Source organism: Oncorhynchus gorbuscha, linkage group LG02 (genome assembly GCF_021184085.1).
Source record: "Oncorhynchus gorbuscha isolate QuinsamMale2020 ecotype Even-year linkage group LG02, OgorEven_v1.0, whole genome shotgun sequence".
In the NCBI taxonomy this organism is placed as follows: Eukaryota; Metazoa; Chordata; class Actinopteri; order Salmoniformes; family Salmonidae; genus Oncorhynchus; species Oncorhynchus gorbuscha.
In genome coordinates, this window is record NC_060174.1 from 43,956,751 (window position 1) to 43,978,477 (window position 21,727).

General features: G+C 47.6%; 1 protein-coding gene across 1 annotated transcript in view; it reads left to right on the forward strand.

The window, feature by feature from the left end:
* LOC123990241 (neural-cadherin-like) overlaps positions 1 to 21,727 on the forward strand; it is a 163,424-nt gene that overhangs the window by 109,408 nt on the left and 32,289 nt on the right. The window contains 7 exon segments of the mRNA XM_046290823.1: positions 854 to 1,137; positions 1,591 to 3,199; positions 7,125 to 7,218; positions 7,836 to 7,950; positions 7,952 to 8,021; positions 14,097 to 14,323; positions 19,015 to 19,292. Of these exon segments, the coding sequence (XP_046146779.1) occupies positions 854 to 1,137; positions 1,591 to 3,199; positions 7,125 to 7,218; positions 7,836 to 7,950; positions 7,952 to 8,021; positions 14,097 to 14,323; positions 19,015 to 19,292 (2,677 nt within the window).

Sequence of the window (21,727 nt, forward strand, 5' to 3'; positions counted from 1 at the left end):
GTCGGTGCGGCTTAGCTTGTAGTATATGTAGCACTAGCCTCAACCAAGCCATGATGAATGACCAGAAAGCACCAGCCCCCAACATTGAAAGTTAGCTGTTCTGCCCAGGAGCCTAAGCCCAATCTGTCTTGTTTAAAAAATCCACACATGGGCTCGACTGCAGTATAAGCTTATTGGAGAGCCCAGAGGGAGCGCTTTGTCTACTGATTTGTGTTAATAGCAGAGATTAGACTAGCATTTACATTGGGCTTTAACACAACAGACTGATTGAAAGGGGAGCCATGAAACATACAGGGGATTAATTTATCTGGGTAACGTAAACCCACTGGATGGTGTCCATGGAGACACAGCAGAGAAGTTCAGATATCTACTTCCTCATTGGTCCATTTCTCAAACCCTCAAGATGACATAGGCAGGAGTTCAATTTGGCAGGTGTACCTTACACAGGAATGGAGTCCTACCACCTGTTTACATACAGCAGAGTCTGTTTCTGCTCTACCCAACATGTCATTGTCTTGTTAACAAGGTAACAATAACATCAACTTGTTGAATGCAGGAACAGTCTGGCACATAATGCTATCTAACAATTAGGTATGTCCAAAAAGGACCTGCATTAGACCAGCATCCTGTCCAGGGGGTGTACAGTACGTCAAGCTGCCCCACGCTACAGAAACAGGAGAGGCTCTTGCCAAAGCTACTTACGTACTTTTGTCCAAAATGTATGTATATAGTACACTTTAGAGCACTATGCAGGGAATAGGGTGCAATTTCAGACTTGCCCTAACTCTAAGAACAGCATCCAGAACTCCACCTTCCAGAATGTCAATTTCTTCACTCCCTGGTCTCACCACAGGTGCCAACGCCAAGCTACGTTACCAGATCACATCGGGCAACACCGGAGGGGTGTTTGACATGGAGCCTGAAGTGGGAACCATCTTCATCGCCCAGCCTCTGGACTACGAGCTGCAGAAGAGGTACAAGCTGCTGGTGCTGGCATCGGATGGGAAGTGGGAGGACTACGCCGCTGTGGTGGTCAATGTGGTCAACAAGAACGACGAGGCTCCAGTCTTCTCTATGAATGAGTACTACGGCTCAGTGACCGAGGAGCTGGATGGCTCGCCGGTCTTTGTGCTTCAGGTGTGTGTCTCAGAGTTCTTTCTCTAACCTGGGTGCCAGTCTGGTTCAGCTTGTGAAGTCAGGTACCGAGGCTCACACAATCATGTAAAATGTATGCTTCTGAATGTCATACTGTACATGTGCTAGACGTAGCTGGTGACTACAATGGATATCACTCTACAAGATATTTCTGTCTCTAGCCTGAGTGCCTGTCTGTATCTGCTTGAGTCAAGACATAGTTTTGTTGTTTGACAAGCCAGGGGTTCATTTTGAATGCACAAACAGTCAGGTACCCAGAATAATCTTTATCAAGCATAAACATCAAATCCATGCTTCTGTATGTCATGCATGTACATAACTAGTCTACTTTCTACTTCATAACTAATGGCTGAGAAGATAGATTGATGGGCTTTATGCTTATAAAGAGAGGCACACACACACACTGATGTTGATGAGTTTTGTGTGTCTTTCCAGGTTACAGCCATAGACCCAGACAAGGATGCAGACCAAGTCGCCGTGCGCTACTCTCTTCATGGTCAGGGATCGGAGTCTAAGTTTGTGATCGACGAGATCACAGGGAAAATGTACGCCCAGAAGACACTGGACCGCGAGGAGCGGGCAGTGTGGCGCTTTGTGGTCCTGGCCACAGACGAGGAAGGGGAGGGGCTCACCGGCTTCACTGATGTCATCATCAACGTGTGGGACATCAATGACAATGCGCCTTCCTTCGTCTGCGTGCCCGACGGCTGTCACGGCAACGTGGCCGAGAACTCACCCCCAGGTACCTTCGTCATGGAGATGACGGCGACGGACCTTGATGACACGGCGGTGGGTCAGAACGCCATCCTCTCCTACCGTATCATCGAGAACGTGTATGACGCAGGAGCCGCCAACTTCTTCACCGTTGACGCCAGTACAGGCACCATCTCAGTTGCAACCGGTGGGTTGGACAGGGAGGTGGCAGAGCGGCACCAGCTGGTGGTTGAAGCCAAGGATGGAGAGGGTATGATGGGCACGGCTACCGCCACTATCATTATCACAGACCTGAATGACCATACCCCCCGGTTCAAAGACAAGTGGTGCGGGGCTCGTGTGTCTGAGAGCAGCCCTCCAGACTCAACCGTGCTGAAGCTGGATGCTGTGGACCCAGACTCGGGGCCTCACGGCCTGCTGGGCTTCAGTGTGGTGGCAGGGGACCAGGGGGAGAGGTTCTACATGGTGAGCCACAAAGCAGAGCAGTCTGGAACTCTGAGGCTGAGAAAGAGGCTGGATTACGAGAGGCCCGGCGAGCAACAATTCAACCTCACCATTCGTGTGGAGGACTCCGACTTCTCCAGCCTCATCCACTGCATCATCCAGGTGGTGGACGAGAATGACCATGTCCCAGTGTTCGCCCCCACCTCCTACACCCTCGCCCCTCTGCCAGAAGATGTTGCAGTGGGAACCAGTATCACCCAGGTGACGGCCAGCGACTTAGACTCTGACCTGAATGGGGAAATAATCTATAGCATCTCCCCAGAGTCAGACCTGTACGGCCATTTCACTGTGGACGGAAATGGCATCATGACCGTGACCTGCCCGCTGGACAGAGAAATTGTGGCAGAGTACCAGCTGGTTGTCCTAGCGACAGACCAGGGTAGTCCAGCCTTGACGGGTAGCACCACGGTCCAGCTGAGCTTGCTGGATGTAAATGACAATGGGCCAGAGCTGGAGGTGACCTACAACCCTGTCCTCTGGGAGAATAGCCCTGCTCCACAGGTGGTGTGGCTCAACCAGACCTCCACCCTGCTCCACGTTATCGACAGGGACTCCCTTGAGAACGGGCCTCCCTTCTCCCTCTCTCTCCCTCGCATCTACGCCCCTGACTTCCACCTGCAAGACCATGGCGATGGCACGGCAACGCTCACGGCACTGCACCGCTTCGACCGCGAGCGGCAGAGGGAGTTCTTCCTGCCCGTGGTCATGACGGACAGTGGTCGTCCACCAATGACGGTCACCAACACACTCACCGTCACTGTGGGCGACCAAAACGACAATGCCCACCAGGAGGGAGAGAAGGAGATTTACGTCCACAGCAGGAGGGGTGAGTTCCTCACTTTAAGACAAGTGTCAGACAACTTTCAGTCAACTTTTGGTATTCATGAAGTGCCTAAGAGTAGGAGAGTCTGAGAGTAAGAATGATTGAGAGGAGTGTCTGGGAGTAGGAGTGTCTAAGAGAAGGAGTGTCTGAGAGTAGGAGTGTCTAGGAGTGTCTGAGAGAAGGTGTCTGAGAGAAGGAGTGTCTGAGAGTAGGAGTGTCTAGGAGTAGGAGTGTCCAGGAGTGTCTGAGAGTAGGAGTGTCTATGAGTGTCTGAGAGTATGGGTGTCTGAGAGAAGTGTCTAGGAGTGTCTGAGAGAAGGAGTGTCTGAGAGTAGAAGTGTCTAGGAGTAGGAGTGTCTAGGAGTGTCTGAGAGTAGGAGTGTCTAGGAGTGTCTGAGAGTAAGAGTGTCTGAGAGTAGGAGTGTCTGAGAGAAGGAGTCTAAGAGAAGGAGTGTCTGAGAGTTGGAGTGTCTGAGAGAAGGAATGTCTAAGAGTAGGAGTCTGAGAGAAGGAGTGTCTGAGAGTAGGAGTCTGAGAGGAGTGTCTGAGAGAAGGAGTGTCTGAGAGTAGGAGTGTCTGAGAGTAGGAGTGTCTGGGAGTAGGAGTGTCTGGGAGTAGGATTGTCTGAGAGTAAGAGTGTCTGTGTGTAGGAGTGTCTAAGAGTAGGAGTGTATGAGAGAAGGAGTGTTTGGGAGTAGGAGTGTCTAAGAGTAGGAGTGTCTGAGAGTAGGAGTGTCTGAGAGTAGGAGTGTCTGGGAGTAGGAGTGTCTGAGAGTAGGAGTATCTGGGAGTAGGAGTGTCTGAGAGAAGGAGTGTCTGGGAGTAGGAGTCTGAGAGAAGGAGTGTCTGAGAGTAGGAGTCTGAGAGTAGGAGTCTGAGAGAAGGAATGTCTGAGAGTAGGAGTGTCTGAGAGTAGGAGTGTATGAGAGTAGGAGTGTCTGGGAGTAGGAGTCTGAGAGAAGGAGTGTCTGAGAGAAGGAGTGTCTGAGAGAAGGAGTGTCTGGGAGTAGGAGTCTGAGAGAAAGAGTGTCTGAGAGAAGGAGTGTCTGAGAGGAGTCTGAGAGTAGGAGTGTCTGAGAGAGGAGTCTGAGAGAAGGAGTGTCTGAGAGAAGGAGTGTCTGAGAGGAGTCTGAGAGTAGGAGTGTCTGAGAGTAGGAGTCTGAGAGAAAGAGTGTCTGAGAGTAGGAGTCTGAGAGAAGGAGTTTCTGAGAGAAGGAGTGTCTGGTAGTAGGAGTCTGAGAGAAGGAGTGTCTGAGAGAAGGAGTGCCTGAGAGGAGTCTGAGAGTAGGAGTGTCTGAGAGTAGGAGTCTGAGAGAATGAGTGTCTGAGAGTAGGAGTGAGAGAAGGAGTGTCTGAGAAGGAGTGTCTGAGAGAAGGAGTGTCTGGGAGTAGGAGTGTCTGAGAGTAGGAGTGTCTGAGAGAAGGAGTGTCTGAGAGAAGGAGTGTCTGAGAGTAGGAGTGTTTGAGAGAAGGAGTGTCTGAGAGTAGGAGTGTCTGGGAGTAGGAGTCTGAGAGAAGGAGTGTCTGAGAGAAGGAGTGTCTGGGAGTAGGAGTCTGAGAGTAGGAGTGTCTGCGAGAAGTAGTGTCTGCGAGTAGGAGTGTCTGAGATTAGGAGTGTCTGGGAGTAGGAGTCTAAGAGAAGGAGTGTCTGAGAGAAGGAGTATCTGAGAGAAGGAGTGTCTGGGAGTAGGAGTCTGAGAGAAGGAGTGTCTGAGAGAAGGAGTGTCTGAGAGTAGGGGTGTCTGAGAGTAGGAGTCTGAGAGAAGGAGTGTCTGAGAGTAGGAGTCTGAGAGAAGGAGTGTCTGAGAGTAGGAGTCTGAGATTAGGAGTGTCTGAGAGTAGGAGTCTGAGAGAAGGAATGTCTGAGAGTAGGAGTCTGAGAGAAGGAGTGTCTGAGAGAAGGAGTGTCTGAGAGAAGGAGTGTCTGAGAGTAGGAGTGTCTGAGAGAAGGAGTGTCTGGGAGTAGGAGTGTCTGAGAGTAGGAGTGTCTGGGAGTAGGAGTCTGAGAGAAGGAGTGTCCGAGAGAAGGAGTGTCTGAGAGGAGTGTCTGGGAGTAGGAGTCTGAGAGAAGGAGTGTCTGAGAGAAGGAGTGTCTGAGAGAAGGAGTGTCTGAGAGGAGTCTGAGAGAAGGAGTGTCTAAGAGTAGAAGTGTGAGAGAAGGAGTGTCTGAGAGTAGGAGTCTGAGATTAGGAGTGTCTGAGAGTAGAAGTCTGAGAGAAGGAGTGTCTGAGAGTAGGAGTCTGAGAGAAGGAATGTCTGAGAGTAGGAGTCTGAGAGAAGGAGTGTCTGAGAGTAGGAGTCTGAGAGAAGGAGTGTCTGAGGAGTGTCTGGGAGTAGAGTCTGAAGAAGGAGAGAAGGAGTGTCTGAGAGAAGGAGTGTCTGAGAGAAGGAGTCTGAGAGAAGGAGTGTCTGAGAGAAGGAGGGTCTGAGAGAAGGAGTGTCTGAGAGTAGGAGTCTGAGAGAAGGAGTGTCTGAGAGAAGGAGTGTCTGAGAGAAGGAGTGTCTGAGAGAAGGAATGTCTGAGAGAAGGAGTGTCTGACAGAAGGAGTCTGAGAGAAGGAGTGTCTGAGAGTAGGAGTCTGAGAGAATGAGTGTCTGAGAGTAGGAGTCTGAGAGAAGGAGTGTCTGAGAGAAGGAGTTTCTGAGAGAAGGAGTGTCTGAGAGAAGGAGTGTCTGAGAGAAGGAGTGTCTGAGAGAAGGAGTGTCTGGGAGTAGGAGTCTGAGAGAAGGAGTGTCTGAGAGAAGGAGTGTCTGAGAGGAGTCTGAGAGTAGGAGTGTCTGAGAGTAGGAGTCTGAGAGAAAGAGTGTCTGAGAGTAGGAGTCTGAGAGAATGAGTGTCTGAGAGAAGGAGTGTCTGGGAGTAGGAGTCTGAGAGAAGGAGTGTCTGAGAGAAGGAGTGTCTGAGAGAAGGAGTGTCTGGGAGTAGGAGTCTGAGAGAAGGAGTGTCTGAGAGAAGGAGTGTCTGAGAGGAGTCTGAGAGTAGGAGTGTCTGAGAGTAGGAGTCTGAGAGAAAGAGTGTCTGAGAGTAGGAGTCTGAGAGAAGGATTGTCTGAGAGAAGGAGTGTCTGGGAGTAGGAGTCTGAGAGAAGGAGTGTCTGAGAGAAGGAGTCTAAGAGAAGGAGTGTCTGACAGAAGGAGTCTGAGAGAAGGAGTGTCTGAGAGAAGGATTATGAGAGAAGGAGTGCTTATTTAGGGTCAAATCTATCATATGTACGCACTCCAATTTAGAGATGCTTTGTGAATATGGGTCCAGGATTTTACCCAAGTTAGCACAGCAGGAAGGATGCGGACTAAGAGTTGAGTAAGGTAGGAAAGGTTCTTTCTGCGTATCTATTCTGTTGTCTGAATGCGTAATTGAAACACCTGCGGCTAATATTACAATTTCTTTTCAGCATTTCATGATTCTTGATTGCAAATCCTTCTTTCTGGTTTAACAACATTCTACCCCCCACACGCTCTCCACTCTACTAATTGTATCTGGCCCTAATGTTGACCTGAACATTACGATCTGTGGTGTTCCTCAGGGGGGATTGTTAGGCCAATTAACATTCTGATCATGGACCTGGCTGTTTCAGTTTAGTTTTCAGTAATTGTATGAAACACTGCAGCAACATGACACATACATTCATACAGGCTCCCATTGTTTACCCAGCTGAAGTACCCTGGCGCTGGGACTCGATAATAACATAATCCATACTGAGATAGCCCTGACTTCCTTAAGCCCTCAGTGCTCCTCGCAGCTCAAGTACTGGGAGTCTATTCAACCCAGACAGTGGGACTTCACACTCATGAACAGAATACGAAGAACAGAAACAGCAGAATCACAGAACAGCAAATAAGAAAAGGGCTAAAGATAAGCAACCTGGGGCCTCTATTACATTGGGTTTGTTTTCAGACAAAAATCAATGTCTTTGTGTGCGTTGTACAGGAAAGATGCAGACTACTTCACTGGGCAAGGTCTATGCCCCTGATCCCGATGATTGGGACAACAAGACCTACACCTTAGATGCAAGAGGAATGAAGTAGGTGTTATGTTTGTCTATAAGTAAGAAGACACCGTTGACAACATGTTGCAAGAGATCTCTATGTACGGGACAGTTAATCAGTTAAACAGTTATAATATATACAAATAGAGATGGAAGGGATTGGAGGATATCATATAAAAGCAACACCATTTCATACTTGGTCAGCGAGTGCTTATTCAACATGAACATCTGATCCGATGGCCTCAACCCCTAAAGAACGTTCCCTATGTGTTGAAATGATGAAGAAATATAATCAACAGTGATTGCTACCTTGCTGAACATGGCAATCATATTCTGAGCAATCGGAGGATGCATTTGTATCCTGTCAACTGGTGGAATTGTGGGGGGAAAAAGATCAAGAATGTTTTCTCCGTGATTGTTTACAATTTAGCATCCACCACAGTCAGGGAGTAAAAGAAAAATCCCAATTGCATATTTTACACATTCCTGTTTCATTCATATGGACTTGAACAAGGAGGAACTACTTGGCCTTGTCCAATAATAGACACTTATTTCCTTATTTATATATATTTTTTAAATATTTTCCATTGCATGCCATAATGAATACTACCCGGTCATTCAAGTTTTCCACAACGTTCCTGCCCTACCAACAGGTATTTCACCTTAGACAAGAGTACAGGTCACCTGGCCATCAGACCGAATACCCTAGCGGGCAGCTACTATCTCAGAGTGGTCGTGTCGGATGGGGTGTGGCCGGACGTGGTCTCGGGGGGTCACAGTTCACGTGCGGGAGCTGGAGGACCAGGCAATCCATTTGTCAGCCTCCCTGCGTCTCACAGGTAGGCTACATGTCATGCAGGTGAAAGAGGACCCAAAAGCGACTTAACAGAAACAGAGTTTATTTAAGTCCAAACAGGGAATAACAGAAATCCTCTAGTCTGTAGAGGGGAATAACTGGAGAAGCGGCCACAGACTGCAGGTCGCTTCGGGTAGGCGCAGGCCGTAGTTGACAGAGACACCTGCTCACACGCAGCATCTGATGAAGGCAAAAAACACGACAGGACAGGGCGATACACAATCACAGCAAAAACACGACAGGACAGGGCGAAACGCAATCACAGCATGGTGAATACTAAACAAGGAACCGACGGGACAGGAACGGAACACAAAGGAATAAATAGGGACTCTAATCAGGGGAAAGGATCGGGAACAGGTGTGGGAAGACTAAATGATGATTAGGGGAATAGGAACAGCTGGGAGCAGGAACGGAACGATAGAGAGAAGAGAGAGCGAGAGAGTGAGAGAGGGAGGGGGAGAGAGAGGGATAGAAGGAGGGAAAGAACCAAATAAGACCAGCAGAGGGAAACGAATAGAATGGGGAGCACAGGGACAAGACATGATAATAAATGACAAACATGACACTACAGCAGTGTGACAGTGTCGTTCTAATCTAATCTACAGTCTATGATAGGGCCTTGTGTTTTGGTTTAACCTTTATTTAAAGATTTTTCATCAAACTGTCCCCTTTTCATTTGCGTCATAGCACCATCCTCAGACAATTGCATTCATTTTTGGTCTAATTCTAATTTCTGGGAAAAGGCTTAAAATAATGATTCAAATCCAGGTCATGTGACTTGATTAGCAAAAACACAGGGCCCTCATGATAAAGGCTGTGTCTGAAAAGAATACTAGCTGTCAAATCCTTGTTTCCTCTATCCTTATTGTTTCCTCAATTCCTCTCAAAGCGCATTGGAGGATAGGACTCAAGGTCTCTCTCTGGACCTCCTCATCCAATGAGCCTGGAGAGGAATCCAGGAAACAAGAACAGAAGAAGTAATAATTTGGCAGCTAGTGAGGTTTTCAGACAGAGCCTTGTTTTTTTATGACTACAGTACGTGACTTGACAGGAGAAAGTTTGGGCCAAAAGTTTCTCCCGTCAGGTCACGGGATAAATGAAAGCTTCAGGCCCTAGTCAACATTTACATTACATTACATTTAAGTCATTTAGCAGACGCTCTTATCCAGAGCGACTTACAAATTGGTGCATTCACCTTATGACATCCAGTGGGACAGTCATTAACAATAGTGCATCTAAAACTTAGGGGGGTGAGAGGGATTACTTATCCTATCCTAGGTATTCCTTAAAGAGGTGGGGTTTCAGGTGTCTCCGGAAGGTGGTGATTGACTCCGCTGTCCTGGCGTCGTGAGGGAGTTTGTTCCACCATTGGGGGCCAGGGCAGCGAACAGTTTTGACTGGGCTGAGCGGGAGCTGTACTTCCTCAGTGGTAGGGAGGCGAGCAGGCCAGAGGTGGATGAACGCAGTGCCCTTGTTTGGGTGTAGGGCCTGATCAGAGCCTGGAGGTACTGAGGTGCCGTTCCCCTCACAGCTCCGTTGGTCTTGTAGCGGATGCCTAAGCCAGTGGAGAGAACGGAGGAGCGGGGTGATTGAGAGAACTTGGGAAGGTTGAACACCAGACGGGCTGCGGCGTTCTGGATGAGTTGAAGGGGTTTAATGGCACAGGCAGGGAGCCCAGCCAACAGCGAGTTGCAGTAATCCAGACGGGAGATGACAAGTGCCTGGATTAGGACCTGCGCCGCTTCCTGTGTGAGGCAGGGTCGTACTCTGCGGATGTTGTAGAGCATGAACCTACAGGAACGGGCCACCGCCTTGATGTTGGTTGAGAACGACAGGGTGTTGTCCAGGATCACGCCAAGGTTCTTGGCGCTCTGGGAGGAGGACACAATGGAGTTGTCAACCGTGATGGCGGTGATCATGGAATGGGCAGTCCTTCCCGGGAGGAAGAGCAGCTCCGTCTTGCCGAGGTTCAGCTTGAGGTGGTGATCCGTCATCCACACTGATATGTCTGCCAGACATGCAGAGATGCACCTGGTCATCAGAAGGGGAAAGGAGAAGATTAATTGTGTGTCGTCTGCATAGCAATGATAAGAGAGACCATGTGAGGTTATCACAGAGCCAAGTGACTTGGTGTATAGCGAGAATAGGAGAGGGCCAAGAACAGAGCCCTGGGGACACCAGTGGTGAGAGCGCATGGTGAGGAGACAGATTCTCGCCACGCCACCTGGTAGGAGCGACCTGTCAGGTAGGACGCAATCCAAGCGTGGGCCGCGTCGGAGATGCCCAACTCGGAGAGGGTGGAGAGGAGGATCTGATGGTTCACAGTATCGAAGGCAGCCGATAGATCTAGAAGGATGAGAGCAGAGGAGAGAGAGTTAGCTTTAGCAGTGCGGAGCGCCTCCGTGATACAGAGGAGAGCAGTCTCAGTTGAATGACTAGTCTTGAAACCTGACTGATTTGGATCAAGAAGGTCATTCAGAGAGAGATAGCAGAGCTGGCCAAGGACGGCACGTTCAAGAGTTTTGGAGAGAAAAGAAAGAAGGGATACTGGTCTGTAATTGTTGACATTCGAGTGTAGGTTTTTTCAGAAGGGGTGCAACTCTCGCTCTCTTGAAGACGGAAGGGACGTAGCCAGCGGTCAGGGATGAGTTGATGAGCGAGGTGAGGTAAGGGAGAAGGTCTCCGGAAATGGTCTGGAGAAGAGAGGAGGGGATAGGGTCAAGCGGGCAGGTTGTTGGGCGGCCGGCCGTCACAAGACGCGAGATTTCATCTGGAGAGAGAGGGGAGAAAGAGGTCAGAGCACAGGGTAGGGCAGTGTGAGCAGAACCAGCGGTGTCGTTTGACTTAGCAAACGAGGATCGGATGTCCGACCTTCTTTTCAAAATGGTTGACGAAGTCATCTGCAGAGAGGAGGAGGGGGGGGGGCGGAGGATTCAGGAGGGAGGAGAAGGTGGCAAAGAGCTTCCTAGGGTTAGAGGCAGATGCTTGGAATTTAGCGTGGTAGAAAGTGGCTTTAGCAGCAGAGACAGAGGAGGAAAATGTAGAGAGGAGGGAGTGAAAGGATGCCAGGTCCGCAGGGAGGCGAGTTTTCCTCCATTTCCGCTCGGCTGCCCGGAGCCCTGTTCTGTGAGCTCGCAATGAGTCATCGAGCCACGGAGCGGGAGGGGAGGACCGAGCCGGCCTGGAGGATAGGGGACATAGAGAGTCAAGGGATGCAGAGAGGGAGGAGAGGAGGGTTGAGGAGGCAGAATCAGGAGATAGGTGGGAGAAGGTTTGAGCGGAGGGAAGAGATGATAGGATGGAAGAGGAGAGAGTAGCGGGGAGAGAGAGCGAAGGTTGGGACGGCGCAATACCATCCGAGTAGGGGCAGTGTGGGAGGTGTTGGATGAGAGCGAGCGGGAAAAGGATACAAGGCAGTGGTCGGAGACTTGGAGGGGAGTTGCAATGAGGTTAGTGGAAGAACAGCATCTAGTAAAGATGAGGTCGAGCGTATTGCCTGCCTTGTGAGTAGGGGGAAGGTGAGAGGGTGAGGTCAAAAGAGGAGAGGAGTGGAAAGAAGGAGGCAGAGAGGAAAGAGTCAAAGGTAGACGTGGGGAGGTTAAAGTCGCCCAGAACTGTGAGAGGTGAGCCGTCCTCAGGAAAGGAGCTTATCAAGGCATCAAGCTCATTGATGAACTCTCCGAGGAACCTGGAGGGCGATAAATGATAAGGATGTTAAGCTTGAAAGGGCTAGTAACTGTGACAGCATGGAATTCAAAGGAGGCGATAGACAGATGGGTAAGGGGAGAAAGAGAGAATGACCACTTGGGAGAGATGAGGATCCCGGTGCCACCACCCCGCTGACCAGACGCTCTCGGGGTGTGCGAGAACACGTGGGCGGACGAAGAGAGAGCAGTAGGAGTAGCAGTGTTGTCTGTGGTGATCCATGTTTCCGTCAGTGCCAAGAAGTCGAGGACTGGAGGGAGGCATAGGCTGAGATGAACTCTGCCTTGTTGACTGCAGATTGGCAGTTCCAGAGGCTACCGGAGACCTGGAACTCCACGTGGGTCGTGCGCGCTGGGACCACCAGAGTAGGGTGGCCGCGGCCACGCGGTGAGGAGCGTTTGTATGGTCTGTGCAGAGGAGAGAACAGGGATAAACAGACACATAGTTGACAGGCTACAGAAGAGGCTACGCTAATGCAAAGGAGATTGGAATGACAAGTGGACTACACGTCTCGAATGTTCAGAAAGTTAAGCTACGTAGCAAGAATCTTATTGACTAAAATGATTAAAATGATACAGTACTGCTGAAGTAGGCCAGCTGGCAGTGGGTGCGTTGTTGACACTACACTAATCAAGTCGTTCCGTTGAGTGTAATAGCTTCTGCAGTGTTGCTATGAGCTGGCTAGCTAGCAGTGTTGTTTACGTTACGTTGCGTTAAAAGAACGACAATAGCTGGCTAGCGAACCTAGAAAATCGCTCTAGACTACACAATTATCTTTGATACAAAGACGGCTATGTAGCTAGCTAAGTAGCTAGCTACGATCAAACAAATCAAACCGTTGTACTGTAATGAAATGAAGTGAAAATGTGATACTACCTGTGAATGCGACCGGGTAGTTGAGTTCTATACAGAAGACGTTGGCTAGCGTTGGCTAGCTAGCAGAGTCACCTACGTTAAGGACGACAAATAGCTGGCTAGCTAACCTCGGTAAATTAAGATAATCGCTCTAAGACTACACACTCTAAACCTAAACAACACAATTATCTTGGATACGATGATACGAAGACAGCAAAGACAGCTATGTAGCTAGCTAACACTACACTAATCAAGTCGTTCAGTTGAGTGTAATAGTTTCTCCAGTCATGACCCACTCACAGTTCAGCAACTACATTGATGCTACTGCTGCTGCTGCTGTTATTCCACAGCAGGATTGCTCTATAGGAGAAGATTATCTAACAAAGTTTATGTTGATACCAGATCTGGAGTCTGAACCTGTCAACATGAGTTACTTTGTCCATTTGTTTTCCTTTCTCTCGCTCTCTGTCACTTGTCTTTCCACCCACACCAAGCATCTGTTTTTTTAGTTCTCCTTGTCTTTCGTTCCTTTGTTGGAGAGATATAGAGTGTAGCTTTCAAGAAATGTGTTTGCTTTGAGAAAGACAATAACTGCCAAGTTTTTATGACCGAATAAACTCAGACATTAGAGTGGATGAGGTTGTCAAATGAATTAAGGTGGAATCAGCGTCTGCTCAGTGAACTTAAACAGGAGAAAGAAGAAGAAATTACTTCTAAAGTCTCAGGATCTGGAATTGATCCTCCTGAGGCTCCACTGTGAGCTAGCAAACCCAATGGATCCAGGTTGCTTTTTAAGCTTTTCCTAAAGATCAAGGCATTTGACGCTGAATGTGGGTCTCACGGTCTCCCTTACAAGCTGTAAGGCATGTACTTTACCACACATCTATACAACCAATAGTCCCTATCACTTCAAGTAGCAGTGTGTGTCAAACATGTGGTGCCTTTATCACAAAAACAAATGCAGTTTAATGTCTTGGTCTTGTGGCTCTCTCTGGGCATATCCCAATTGTTAAGGTCAATTTCAAACTGCCAGGTTAGTCCTTGACATTTCAAAATCCATTGTATGAATAGACTACAAGGCTATTAGGCATACCAGAGAATCATTTTCACTTTGTATAGATTAAAGATGACTTTTTCCACCCTCTCCGATATTATTAGAATAGACGCATAGCTAATTTGTTGACCTCGAAATCTATTTAATAGTGAGGCCGTCAAATGGTTTATACCAGAAACAAAGAGTTTGGTCTCGCTGGAAATAATGAAATAACAGTAAGTAAAATAGTTTCACCTCATGGGTGAGTGAACTGACGTGTAGCGTATGTCCATCGAGAGGAGTTTTGGAGATGTCGTTTGATAATAGAACCAAGACGGACAACACTTTGATCCACTCTGCCTGTCAGTGAGTAGTGAACGTTCAGTGAACGTGTGTATGTGTGTCTCTCTCTTTCTGTGTGTGTGTGTTTTGTGTGTGTTTGTTTTTTATTTCTCCCTTCTGCAGGCATCACTGCCAGGGATTTTATTGAGTCCCAGGTGGACAAGACGAGTCGACAGGATATGTTCAGGGGCTTCCTGTCTGAACACCTGTCCGTCAGCTTAGGCGCCATCAACGTATTCAGCCTGACAGACGTAGGACTGAAGACGCTGGACGTGCGCTTCTCTGTGCACAGCGACAGCTACCTTCGCCCAGAGAAACTACATGGATTCCTTGCGGTGCATAAGAAGAAGGTACGCCTCAAAGTTTTCCCTTATTGAAGATAGGGATCTTAGCTCATACATCTCTAGGTGCATAGCAGAGCTTGGCGTTCTTGAGATAATTCCTTTATCAGCCAAGAGGTGCAGTGTGCATTCATATCCTTTTCATTCATGTTGTTCACACCAACTCTCCCCCTTGTGTGTTCATACCTGTTTCCTCATTCTCTCTCTATCTCTCCCCAACTACTTCCCTCTATCTTTTAAATCAAAGCAAATGAAATGTTATTTGTCACGTGCGCCGAATACAACAGGTGTAGATTTACCGAGAAATGCTAACTTACGAACCCTTTCCCAACAATGCAGTCACTGCAACCCCCCCATCCAGGTCTCTGATCACTACATTGTTTCCTTTTCTGTCGACCTCTCCTCCAACCCTAGCCACAGCCCCCGTTGTCGCAATCCCCCTCTCTCTCTCTCTCTCTCTCTCTCTCTCTCTCTCTCTCTCTCTCTCTCTCCTCTTCTATCCGATCATCTCTGCCTTATACTAAATCTGTCTCCCTCCTGTCTCCTGATTCTGCCTCTTCGACCATACTCTCCTCCCTTTCTGCATCCTATGACTCACACTGTCCCCTTTCCACCCAGCCAGCTTGGCCCTCCCCTCCTGCTACGTGGATGAGTGACTCATTGCGAACACACAGAACAGGGCTGCAGGCAGCTAAGCGAAAATGGAGGAAATCTAAACGTCTGGATGACCTATCATCCTTTTACTCTCTCCTCTCTACCTTCTCTTCTTCTGTATACGCTGCTAAAGCCACTTTCAATCACTCTAAATCTTAAACTTCTGCTTCTAACCCACCTTCTCTTCCCTCCTTAATCACCCCTCTCCTCCTTCTCTGCCGATGACTTTGTCAACTACTTTGAAAAGAATGTTGACGACATCCGCTCCTCATTCACTCAGCCTATTAAGTCCACTGGTCCCACTCAAACAGAACTACCCTACTCCTTGACCTCTCTCCCCCCTCTCTCTCCAGATGAAATCCTGCAACTAGTGGAGGTCCAGCCGCCCGACAACCTGCTGCTCGACCCAATCCTCTCTTCCCTTCTCTGGAGACCTTCTCCCATTCCTTCTCCCATTCCTCACCTCACTGTTTGTGTCCCCTCTGACTTCAAACGGGCCGGAATCCCCTCCTCAAGAAACCAACACTTGAAAACTACAGACCAGTATCCCTTCTTTATTTTCTTTCCAAAACAATTGAGTGTGCTGTCTCTGACCAACCCCCTCACTATCTCTCTCAAAACTATATTCTGACTACCCTAAGTAGTCAGGATTCAAGACGGGTCACTCAACTGAGATTTCTCTTCTCTGTGTCACGGAGGCTCTCTGCACTGCCATAGCTGACTCTCTCTCCTCTGTTCTCATCCTCCTAGATCTATCCACTGCTTTTGACACAGTGAGCCATCATATCCTCCTCTCCAACCTCTCAGGGCTGGGCATCTCAGGCTCTGCACACTCTTGGATTGCATTGGGTTAGGGTACAATAAGATCACTCTTATTGTACCAGGCGACGTGGAGAGGATCTGTGTCTTCACAACACTCTCGCTACTGGTGTCCCCCAGGGCTCGGTTCTAGGCCATCTCCTCATCTTTCTATGCATCAGGTCACTAGGCTCCGTCATATCCACAAATGGTCTCTCCTATCATTGCTATGCAGATGACACTCAACCCCCTGCAAACATCAAAGCAGTGACTCGCTCCTGCAGGTTCATGCTCTACAACAATGGTATTCAAACGTTTTCAGCGGGGACCCTACTTTTTTTGCGACAGAATTTCTAAGGTCTACATGTTTTTCACAAATAATTTCTTGCGACCCTACCACACCCAAAACCTAATGTCACAACCTTAAAATCTGTAACTTTTTATTTTTACATTGAAAGGTTGCTGGATCGAATCCCCGGGGTGACAATGTAAAAATCTGTTGTTCTGCCCCAGAATGAGACAGTTAACCCACTGTTCCCCGGTAGGCCATCATTGTAAATAAGAATTTGTTCTTAACTGACTTATCTAGCTAAATAAAGGTTAAAAATAAATCAAACGTTTATACTGTATATTGTCCCATGCAATAATCTGATTTATATATTCGATTTTTTACATTTTGCAATCCAACTGCAGTTCCACGACTTTGAATACCACTCCTCTACAACATCCGTGGAGTGCGACCCTACCTCACAGAGGAAGTGGCGCAGATCCTAATCCAGGCACTAATCCAGGCAAAATGTTAAATGTTCAAAAATAATACAAATTTGCTAAGAATCACAATGAAAAAAATAACGAGACTATATACTAGGAGTGCCCATATTGAGTCAATGTGAAGAGGTACGAGGTAGTTAGGTAATATGTGCATGTAGGTAGGGGTGACTAGGCAATCAGGATAAATAATAAACAGAGTAGCAGCACTGTATATGAAGAGAGTGAAAGTGTCTCTATGTGTAAGTGCGTTTTGTATTGTCTAGGGTTTTGTATGTCTAGGTATTTGTATGTTTATGGTGGCCTGATATGGTTCCCAATCATAGGCAGCTGTTTGTCGTTGTCTCTGATTGGGGATCATATTTAGGTAGCCATTTCCATTTGGTGTTTGTGGGTTCTTGTCTATGTGTAGTTGCCTGTCAGCACTCATTTGTATAGCGTCACGGTTTGTTGTTTTGGTTCGTTTGTTCAGTGTTCATTCTTAATATAATAAAGAATGTACGCATACCATGCAGCGCCTTGGTCGCATTTATACGACGTACGTGACATCTACAGTATATATATAATGTATATATATATGTGTGTGTTGGAGTGTCAGTGTAGAATGCGTGGGTAGAGTCCAGTGAGTGTGCATTTAGCCGGTGTAAAATAAAAGTGTAAATAAAAAGGGGGTTGGCTGCCAAGCAGTTGTCATACCAAGTGGGGATGCAGCCAGTCAAAATGCTTTCAATGGTGCAGATCTATAACGCCTGCTGAGGGGGAAGAGGCGTTGTCATGCCCTCTTCACGACTGTGTTGGCGTGTTTAGACCATGATAATTCCTTACTGATTTGGACACAGAGGAACTTGAAGCTCTTGACCTGCTCCACTACAGCCCTGTCGATGTGAATGAGGCTGTGCTCGGCCTTCTGTTTCCTGTAGTCCAAGATCAGCTCCTTTGCCTTGCTGACGTTGAGCGAGAGGTTGTTGTCCTGGAATCACACTGCCAGGTCGCTGACCTCCTGCCTATAGGCTGTCTCGTCGTTGGTAATCAGGCCTATCACCGTTGTGTTGTCGGCACACTTTATGATGATGTTGGAGTCATGAGCGGCCACACAGTCGTGGTTGAACAGGGAATACAGGAGGGGACTAAGCACGCACCACTGAAGGGTGTTGAGGGTCAGCGTGGCGGTCCTGAGCTTAGTGATGAGCTTGAAAGGGCACTATGGTGTTGAATTCTGAGCTGCACTCAATGAACAGCATTCTAACTTTGGTGTTCCTTTTGTCCAGGTGGGAAAGGGCAGTGTGGACTGCAGCAGAGATTGCGTCTTCTGTGTTTCTGTTGGGGTGGTGTACGAATTGAAGTGGGTCCAGGGTGTCTGGGATGATGGTGTTGATGTGAGCCATGACAAGCCTTTCAAATAATTTCATGGCTACAGACATGAGTGCAACGGGGCAATGGTCATTTAGACAGGTTAGCTTGACGTTCTTGGGCACAGGGACTATGGTGGTCTACTTGAAACATGTAGGTATTACAGGATGGGTCAAGGAGAGGTTGAAAATGTCAGTGAAGACACTAGATAGCTGGTCAGCGTTCTGAGTAATGCTTCTGGGCGTGCGGCCTTGTGAATGTTAACCTGTTTAAAGGTCTTGCAGGGGCTATAGAGAGCATGATCACACAGTTGTCCAGAACAGCTGGTGCTCTCACAAATGGTTCAGTGTTGCTAGCCTCGAAGTGAGCATAGAAGGCATTTAACTCGTCTTGTAGATTGCGTCGCTGGGCAGCTCGCACCTGGGTTTCACTTTGTAATTTGTGATAGTTTGCAAGCCCTGCCACATCCGATGAGCATCAGAGCCGGTGTAGTAGGATTTGATTTTAGTCCTGTGTTGATGCTTTGGCTGCCTGATGGTTCGTCGGAGGGCGTAGTGTGATTTCTTATAAGCGTCCAGATTAGTGTCCCAATCCTTGAAAGCATCAGCTCAAGCCTTTAGCTCAGTGTGGATGTTGCTTCTGTTTGGGATATGTACATACGGTCACTGTGGGGATGACGTTGTCAATGCACTTAGACATTTTTTTATATATTTGTATTTATTTAACCTTTATCAAAGCAGTCACCGGCTGATAATTATAATTATGCGGCGTGTAATTGGCCCAGCATTGTCCGGGATTGGCCGAAGTAGGCCATTATTGTAAATAAGAATTTGTTCTAAACTGACTTGCCTCGGTAAATAAACTTCTCAATGCCATCGAATGAATCCCGGAAAATACTCCAGTCTGTATCCTAGCATCCCTCCATTCCCTCCATCCCTCACTCATTCCATCTCCTTCCCTTTTTTCTCTGTCTGTCTTTCTCAGACCTCAGTCATTTATTGAAAATAAATCGGCCATTTTGCACCCTTGGTTTTTTAAATGTAAATATGTCTATATGCAAGGACTATCAACTTGCCTCATCACACTCCTTCCTTCCTTCTCTCCCTTTCTCTTTCACTCGCTTTCCTTAGCTGCAGTCTCTGCTGCGGGTGAATGTGTCCCAGGTACAGGTGGATGAGTGTATGTACACAGACTGCAGGGCGGGTGAGGGTTGCTCCACATACCTCAGTGTCAGTGACACGCCCACCCTGGTGGATGCTGGCAACAAGGCCCTGGTGTCTGTGACAGTGACTTCCTCAGCCGTGTGTGGCTGCACCGCCAGGGACCGTGTCCACCAGGCCTGTTTCTCCTACCCCACAAACCCCTGCTTCAATGGAGGCACCTGCATGGACACCCTCAGCGGGTACAGGTGAGCAGAGAGCAACGACTACAGCAACACACCTCACCTGAGGACCATGTGAACTGGGTTGTGTTTATTAAGGCACATAGCTGAAAACAAGATATAGGGCTATTCTGACCATTTTCTTCCAATTTAACTCAACTGAACATGATTGTATCCTGTCTTTATTGTATTTAATTTATTACGCAAGATAAAATATACTTTCATAGGACACAACTAAGAGATGACTGAGACAAGGTGATAGAAATAGTCCAGAGGAAATCTACACACAGATGGTGATGTGGAGAAAATGAGATCCGAATCAGAAATGACACTCGAGCTACCTGGGAAAAAATGTGTTTCAGACTAGAATGACAATAAATTAAGGGTTAAAAAAATGTACAGTTCAATGATGAATTACCTCCTAATTAAATGCTAGAGCCTTGAACGCTAAGCATATACAGCAGTCAGAAATCCATAAAACACAGTACAGTTGCCCCATGTGGGCGCATCACAGAGGAAACAGGATGGAGCTAATTTGATGATAAGGATTAATGGTAGGATTTAAGAAATGTAGGCCAGTGAGATTACAACAATAACTACCCACCCCTCTCTTGTAAGTGCTGACAACTTTTCACAATCCCACTTAATACCATTTACATGAACATGTAAAGTGAAGTTTGCCAGACAGACGTGCATACCGAATAACACGTCGGCCTTAAAACCTTAGAACATGAGGGTTACACTCATGGCCTGTGTCCCAAATGGCATCCTTTTCCTTGTATAGTGCACTACTTCTGACCAGAGCCCAATGGGCCCTAGGGTGCCATTTGGTGCACAGCCATGCGTTCTCTGTTTTTTTATCTGCCACATCAGCTGCAGTCTGCAGTCCTGTGAGAGAAAGTCCTAGCCCTTGTCAGAATATTGATGCTGCTATATAACCCAAGGTATATTCAGTATGTGCGTAAAAAAATCCAATTTCGGGCACCATCCCATGTAGAGAGAGCTTAATAGCCAGTCTGAGACATTGCCTTATCAGATAGTGTCAGTCAAAAGGGAGAAACAGAGGAAGAAACATGCTCTGGAGTCTGGATTGGTTTGGCATTGCTCTCTGGAGTCACATGGAAAATGCCTGGGAAGGTATGTGCTTGTGTGTGTGTGCGTGTCTGTAGTGTGTTCTTTTGTCCATGTGTGTGTGTGTGTGTGTGTGTGTGTGTGCTTAAGCACAAACGTGCATGCACTCTTTCTTCCATATCTGTCTGTGTGTACACATAGTCTTTCCTAGAACCATCCCCCTGTCTCTCTCCAAAGGGATCAGTATTCCTGACATGTGTTGGCCCTCTGCAGAATAAACAGAGTTGGAGACGGAGAGAAAAGAGAAAACAGACCCTAACAGTGCACAGCAGAGCCATATGCTCAGAGACGCCGCATGGAAATAGATGGCTGTGACATTCTCTACCAAGCCCAGTTCGCCTCATATCACTTTTCACCAGGGATGTGAGAATATTCTGCTTCTCCCCTGTTTGGATCGAAAGTGTTGTTTTTCTCACTGCATGTATTGAATATCAAGTCATTTATTTGATTAAGATTTATGGCCCGTAGACATGCAGATGCACTAGTGGAGGCATTCCATGAAGAAGTGGAGACATTCCATGAAGAAGTGGAGGCATTCCATGAAGAAGTGGAGACATTCCATGAAGAAGTGGAGACATTCCATGAAGAAGTGGAGGCATTCCATGAAGAAGTGGAGACATTCCATGAAGAAGTGGAGGCATTCCATGAAGAAGAGGAGGCATTCCATGAAGAAGTGGAGACATTCCATGAAGAAGTGGAGGCATTCCATGAAGAAGCGGAGGCATTCCATGAAGAAGCGGAGGCATTCCATGAAGAAGTGGAGGCATTCCATGAAGAAGTGGAGACATTCCATGAAGAAGTGGAGACATTCCATGAAGAAGTGGAGGCATTCCATGAAGAAGTGGAGACATTCCATGAAGAAGTGGAGACATTCCATGAAGAAGTGGAGGCATTCCATGAAGAAGTGGAGGCATTCCATGAAGAAGTGGAGGCATTCCATGAAGAAGTGGAGGCATTCCATGAAGAAGTGGAGACATTCCATGAAGAAGTGGAGACATTCCATGAAGAAGTGGAGGCATTCCATGAAGAAGTGGAGGCATTCCATGAAGAAGTGGAGACATTCCATGAAGAAGTGGAGGCATTCCATGAAGAAGTGGAGGCATTCCATGAAGAAGTGGAGACATTCCATGAAGAAGTGGAGGCATTCCATGAAGAAGTGGAGACATTCCATGAAGAAATGGAGACATTCCATGAAGAAGTGGAGGCATTCCATGAAGAAGTGGAGGCATTCCATGAAGAAGTGGAGACATTCCATGAAGAAGTGGAGGCATTCCATGAAGAAGTGGAGGCATGCCATGAAGACGATCAATTCATTCTGCTTAATTTTGTTC